Source organism: Lactuca virosa, chromosome 4 (genome assembly GCF_052849685.1).
Source record: "Lactuca virosa cultivar CGN04683 chromosome 4, Lactuca_virosa_CGN04683_v6, whole genome shotgun sequence".
Classification (NCBI taxonomy): domain Eukaryota; kingdom Viridiplantae; phylum Streptophyta; class Magnoliopsida; order Asterales; family Asteraceae; genus Lactuca; species Lactuca virosa.
The window spans coordinates 454,938,394-454,945,167 of NC_136429.1; the positions used below are offsets into that span (position 1 = coordinate 454,938,394).

The window sequence follows — 6,774 nt, forward strand, 5'->3', positions numbered from 1 at the left end:
CACTTGTCATTAGAAGATGATCATAACTCCTATTTACATATTCTCATTGAAGAAGTTTCTAAAAGGGAATTTGTCATTGAACGCCATGTAGGAATTCTCATGTGGTGTGTCATTTTTTTCTTCAGAAAATAACATTTTTTGGTCGGAATAGTCTCAAGAAAAATCAACGAAATCGAAATCATATGCAAATACCACAACAAAATCCAAAGTCAAGATAAAACCCTGTGAATTTTGACATTAGTACCCAAAATGTTTTACACATACATATTTAAATATATATAATATATAGTACCACTACCTTAACATTTTCCCTTTATAAACAAAAAAAAAAAAAAAAAAAAAATTAGATAATCTTGAGAGTGTAATTGTGAGATTGCATTTGTAGTAGTAGATGATGATAATGATCAAAGTGGCTGAAGTTCTTGCTCGGGTACAACCGAGTCAACCGGTTTATATTGTAAACCAGATTGTTGCCTAAATCTGAAAAGCCACCATGTCCCGAAAGTTGATAATCCAATGGCTAGGGCTAGAATTGATACCAACACCGCTACCAAGTAATTCTTCTCCCACCAGCTTCTGCACATACAGTGTAGTGTGGGTCAGCTCATAGGTTGCTGTTGCTGATAAATAACATTTACAGTGTGGGCCACTCAAGCTCAGGGTTGTGTGGGCCCGCTTTAGGGGTTGGTTGAAAAATTATCCTTACAGTGTAGGTTAAGCTTAGGGGTTACTGGTATATGTTGTATTCCTGACAATGTGATTGTTTTTTCTACTTCCATGGGGAAAGGTGTTTTTTTTTAATGTTATTTGAAGGGAATGGAATGATATATTATACTATTATAAATTGTTTTTATTTGTATATTTTTCGATAATAATAATATTTTAGAAGAAAAAAAAAATTGAAACTTTAGTTAATTGTTTTTTGTTATTTTCTAAAAAATGATTAAAATGGTTAATCTCATAAAAGACCTTGTATTGTGTTTTTTTCCGGATTAAACCTCAAATTTATTTTTTCCTGTATTTTTTTCATTTTTTCCGATCTAGCCCTTTTAGTCATTTTTGCCAAAAGAAATTGTAAAATGTGAGTATTTTTTCGAGAAAAACTAAAATAGTTGAGGGTTTATTTGGAAGCAATTAGAAGGTTGAAGGGTTTTTTCGGAAAAAAAAAAAAAGACAAGGTTGAGGGTTTTTTCGGAAAAAATGAAAAAATACAATGTCTTTTTTCCAGGAAAAAAGAAAATAAAGTTGAGGTTTAATCCGGAAAAAACACAAAATATAAGGTCTTTTATGAGATTAACCTTAATTAAAATGTAATTTTGAGATTATAATTTTCTTTTGAGATTTTACAATGACTTCTTTTGTTTTATTGTTTAATTTTGTATATAAGTTTTTAAAGTGATAAATAAACTTTTTTGGCTATTTAAAATACATATAACATTATATTTCAAATGACATGAAATACGTTTACATGCAATTTGTTTAACAATATATTTTCTTTCATTAAACTTTAATTTTACAAAATAACAATTTTTTGTTTACTTTGTAATCATCCATTCCATTCCTTTGTAGTTCTTTTCCATCATGAGGTGTCATATTTGGTCCATAAAGCAAAAAAAAAAAAAAAATGTTGCATGAGGACAAAAAAGTAATTTTTACCTTTTTGTTGGAGGTTGAATATTCCAATCAGATAATTGATAATTCCCATAGGAATCAGGAAGGCGAACACCACCTTCACTTATGCGGGAAATAATACTCTGGAACATAAATAATAAAATAATAAGTTGTGGAAATATTTATTTAAAAAAAAAAAAAAGAATTATGAGAAACTCACAAGTGCAGTTGCTTTAGACATAGAGTTAGCAGGTTTTGGTGGAGTAATGGACCATTTTGTAACATAATTATTACTTCCATTTGATGTAAAATCCAATATATGAACCTGAAAAAATGTTTTTATAAAAAGTTAAGGAGGAGAAAACTCAAGAATATGAAGATCTGTTTGGTTGGATGGAATGGAATTGAATAGATAATGGAATGGAATCAGTCATTACATTCCATGATCATCTTTGGTTGACATATACTCATGAACTTTTTATGTTATATAATATTATTTAATTCTAATCAATGAATATTTCATTTATATAAAACAAGTCAACAGAATAGAAGCTCATTAAAAACATAATATACTACAATAAAAATCTATAAATGTGATTTTTTTTTAGAAAAATGTCATTAAAGTTAATACTACCTGTGAACTGTTAACATGTAACTCCTGAGAAATTAGCCAAGAAAGCTCTGAGATTTGTGACTTCACTTTAGTTTGATTAAGACTCACAGACATAGAAAATGTAATACTTCCAATTTCTGTTTCTCCTGCAAAAAAAAAAAGAAAAAAAAATTATAAAAACCATGTGAATCATAAAAATAACACAGCTTTAAATAGCAGCTGATGTTTTACCTTGAGGAATATACTGTGGAAGCGATGTTGGGGGCAAAGAAGGAATTTCAGCAGTGGGACTTATTCCATCTGATGGAGGAGATGCCTGAGGAGGGGCATTTTCGGCAATATGAAGTTTTTCCCATATATCAGAACAGTTGGTTTTCCAAAATCCAATCTTTTCATGTTCACGATCATACATAACAAACGTATTCCTCACTATAATGCCTGAAAATTGCAATAAATATATATCAATACATTAAAAAGAAAAAGGAAATAAGTAAAAGTGTGAAATAAATACCTCCTAAAAGAGTGGTGGGATCCTTTCCATTCTGAAAAATCCCTAAGCAATATGCTCCAGTAACCCTTGAGTGCTTCACATATAAAAAGACAATAATTTCAAAAAAAGAAAAAAAAGAAAAAGTAGAGCTTTAAGAGGTGATACTGATAATAATTAATAAATGCTTACCCTGAACAAGTAGTTTTCAGGGGATAATGACAGCTTTTGTCCCTTCCCAAACACCATATCAACAGATGGGAAAGTTTTCGAGAGCTGTGAAACATCACTGAAAATAAAAAAGATTATCATTTTCATATTATTATTATTATTATTATTTACTTTTATACAATGATTAATAATAAATAGATAATAAACATTACCTTCCAGCACCCGAGAAGCAAATGTCATTATAACTTGGATCAGGTCCTTTGATCATATGAACACCTTCAAGTTCTTTCAAGATCTACACATAATATAGAGATAATCAATAATTAAATACTACCCATTTGATAAAATGTTGCATCTAAATGACCATTTTACCCTTACAAGGGCAAACAGGTAAAGGGTTTGTATCTTGATACATAAAGAAAGGTTTTTCGGGTTAAAAAGAAACAACCCTTTAAGAATTAAACTTACAGCATGTTTAAAAGCTTCAAAAGCTGCTTCAGGAAGATAAGCATATGTGGTCCCACTATCAAGAACTGTTCCATGCTTTCCATCAAAAACACTCGGGTTTAATGGCAACCGTTTCCCAGCAACATGTAACTCCTTCAACTCAATATTGTAATATGGGCTGTTGCCATCCCGAGACTAGAGTAAATGTGTGAGATGTATCAAATGTATTTATGTTAGAGATTGAAGTTTTGTATCTATAAGTTAGATAGATACAAAACATACCTGCGAACAGGGTCTGAATGGGTATACACCATGTCTTCAGGGGGAGAGATTCCACCAAGAACCATGGCACCACCACCAACATCCATTCCACCATAGCATAAAGAAAAGGAATCACTTATTACACCTCCATCAACAAGTTGATCAACTATGCTTAAATCACCACGACCTAATCCCATTATTCCATCAGCATGTTGACTGTAGAGATCACCCGTTTCTCTGTTTTCACACCCGAAAACTGCTCTCTGAGGTTGAAGATCACTTTGGTTGCCAAATGATATGATGTCTTCACCAAGAACACCACTGCTGGAACTCATTTCTGCATATTGTCTTTCATAGATGCATTGTTCTTTGTTGTTATCACAGGTGCAATCGATGTTGCATTCCACAGGTTTGTAGGAGGTGGATGATTCTGGATCAAACTTTGGATCCTGGTAAATGTGAATCAATAAACAACAAGTTAAATTGGTGTTCCTATTTGGAACCCTAATTATATTCTGAACATAAGAAAATGCGTAGATAAGATCACATAAAGCGAATGAATTGGAATGGAATCACGGGAAGAAAGTACCTGATGCTTGCCACATTGTTCACAGGTAGCGCATGGGACGTAAGTAACAGTACTCCCTGTGTCGACAATCAGTGCGAATCTCTGTGGCGGCGATCCAATCCAGAGTCTCGTAGTGTAATACCTGTAAACCATCAATACAATTCCACACAGATCGTAAACCTCAGAACACTAACTCTAAATTTAGAACAAATAGGAACTCACTACAGTTTTCAATTTTGAAAATGGAAATAAGACATGAAATCAGTTTGAATTTTCAAAATTGAAGTGATTGAAAGTTTGTTTTTCAGTGAAATAGATCTAGAAAACGCCTAAAATTACCCGTTGAGGAGGAGATCGTCATGGAGAGCCATGCGAGCGTTTGGTCGAGGAGCATCGGATTTCTGGAGGTGACGTCGAGATGCCACATCGCCGGAGATCCGGGAGGAGTTAGGAGGAGAGGGGAAAAGAGGTAGAAACATGGTGTGGCGATTGCTACCGGCGCGTGGAGGCCGGATAATAACAGTGGTCGAATCATTTTTAAGAGCAGAAACATACCTTAACGATAGCGACGGAGGATAGTGAAATAGTACAAAAACCGACCAGATCAATAGGGCTGTGAATCGCGGCATAATTGGGATATCACCGATCGGTGAAGGGAGATGAAAATGGAGGGATTTCTCTCTCTCTCTAGGGAGGATTTAGAGAGAGAAAAAAATGGAGGAAAGGGAGGCGGAGGAGGAGGATATGGTGAAGTCAGCGGTAAGTAACGTTCCCGACACGAACGACGACGAATGAAGACGACGACCTTCTTCTTGCTTGCAATCTAATCCTTTTCTTTAACTTTTATTTCATTTAAGACTTCAAATAAAACAAATTATCAGAATCAAATATTTAATACTCGTCTATGATTTTATTTGGGATTTTTTTTTTGCCTCTCATTTATGTATTTAATTATGCTTTCTTTAACTAATTTATATAAATTTATTATAGATTATTGCGTCCAATAGAATCAAACGAAAATTTCCGTAGTACTAATGGTTGTTTGATAGAAAGTGAATAATCAAGAGAGAGGTGTGTGTCAGCTCAAAATCAAGGCGTATGAGAAATATGAAGGTGATGTTACTTCTATGGATTGGGACTACAACGCTGAGAGACTCGGAGATAGAATTAGATAAGATATAGATTTTTACATACATGAATACATGGTTCAACACCTCTCTATCCTTTGAGTGATTCAGAGATAAAATTGGGGCCCTTAGCGGTTAAGAGGTATTTTTTAACCAGCCAAACGCCTAGAATGCTTAATGGTTGTTAGGTTGCCTCTTAATTGAATGGTTAAGAGGTGAAACAGATGGCCCTTAAGGAGTTTTTAACTTATTTGCAAGTGTGTGATTATGACGTATTATCGAGCACATTTAGGAGTAACTATGTGTATAGGAATATATTCTGAAGTCATAATGAAGATGAAGTATGTCTTACAAAACATTATGTGTGAAAGAACATGTTGGCAAGTGTCGTCTTTACGTAATATCTAACCCAATATAGTTTTAAAGGAGAAAGTGTTAGTCAAGAACATACTCACAAGTTTTTCAAATTAGTTTTTAACGAGTAAATGTTAATCAAATTCTCGTGTGTGTATTATTTACGTTCAAATGTGAATCAAGAATATGCACGGGAGAGTTTCACATCACTCATGTTGGTGTAACTGTGTTCTGGACAGTGTTTCAATATCTAGACACATTTTATTTTCTAGCAATATTGTAATTTTTTTGTATTTTCTAACATATGATGTCAATTAGGACTATTACCATGCCCTAGTTACCATCAAGGCTAATGTATACTTTTCAAGCATAATAGACAAGAATTTGTCTTGTTTAAGAGCTTGTAAAATCATATTTAGGATCTCATGTTTTGGGGTGCAGTTGATATCAAATCAATTATAGACTCGCAACTCGTCGATGTTATGTTTTTGTGTCATATCATTTGTGACCCTTACGATGAGGTGTTGTGGTTTCATGTTGGAAGATACAACCTTCGATTTGGACGTGATGAGTTTTGCCTAATCTTCAAGTTACAATGTATGAATGTTACATAATAGATAATGATGTTACTAGCCAATTTAGGACCTAATGTTTCCTTCGGTTATGCTATGCACAATCATTATATATTAGTGATTTGTGTAGGAAGTTTGATAATCTAATGTGTTACAATATATCAGACGAAGCTTTTATTCAGGTCTTATGTCACACCCCCAAACCAGACGGCGGAAACGTCCGGGAGTGGATGACTTCATTTGTAGTATCACAACACATGCATTATAGTAATCAAAGTACAAGCAACAATTGCATTAATAAGTATAAGTTTTTACATGTGTTCAATCAATGTATATTGACACCAAAATAGTTATACAAAAGAAGAAGACTTGACTCAAAATAGCTCCATCTTCTCAAAAGCTCGTGAAGTACATGTCTACTGATCCCCTGAGAATACAAGTAATTTGAAAAGAGAGTATCAACATAAAGTTGAGTGAGTGCATAAGTATTTATGTTTGAAAGTATGTTTTCTATTTCTTGAATATGTAATCTGTTCCAGAAAATCCTATATTTTCTGATGTAT

General features: G+C 33.3%; 1 protein-coding gene across 1 annotated transcript; it reads right to left on the reverse strand.

Moving 5' to 3' along the window:
* Positions 1 to 209: 209 nt before the first annotated feature.
* LOC145109139 (aspartic proteinase 36-like) lies at positions 210 to 4,991 on the reverse strand. The gene is made up of 12 exons (XM_079046249.1): positions 4,498 to 4,991; positions 4,180 to 4,300; positions 3,612 to 4,039; positions 3,351 to 3,507; positions 3,095 to 3,177; positions 2,904 to 3,000; positions 2,736 to 2,808; positions 2,456 to 2,662; positions 2,246 to 2,370; positions 1,832 to 1,936; positions 1,657 to 1,754; positions 210 to 576 (listed from the first exon to the last, which is right to left on the reverse strand). The coding sequence occupies exons 1-12, from the start codon at positions 4,785 to 4,787 to the stop codon at positions 405 to 407; spliced, it is 1,956 nt and encodes a 651-aa protein (XP_078902375.1). The 5' UTR covers positions 4,788 to 4,991; the 3' UTR covers positions 210 to 404.
* Between the last annotated feature and the right edge of the window lie 1,783 nt (positions 4,992 to 6,774).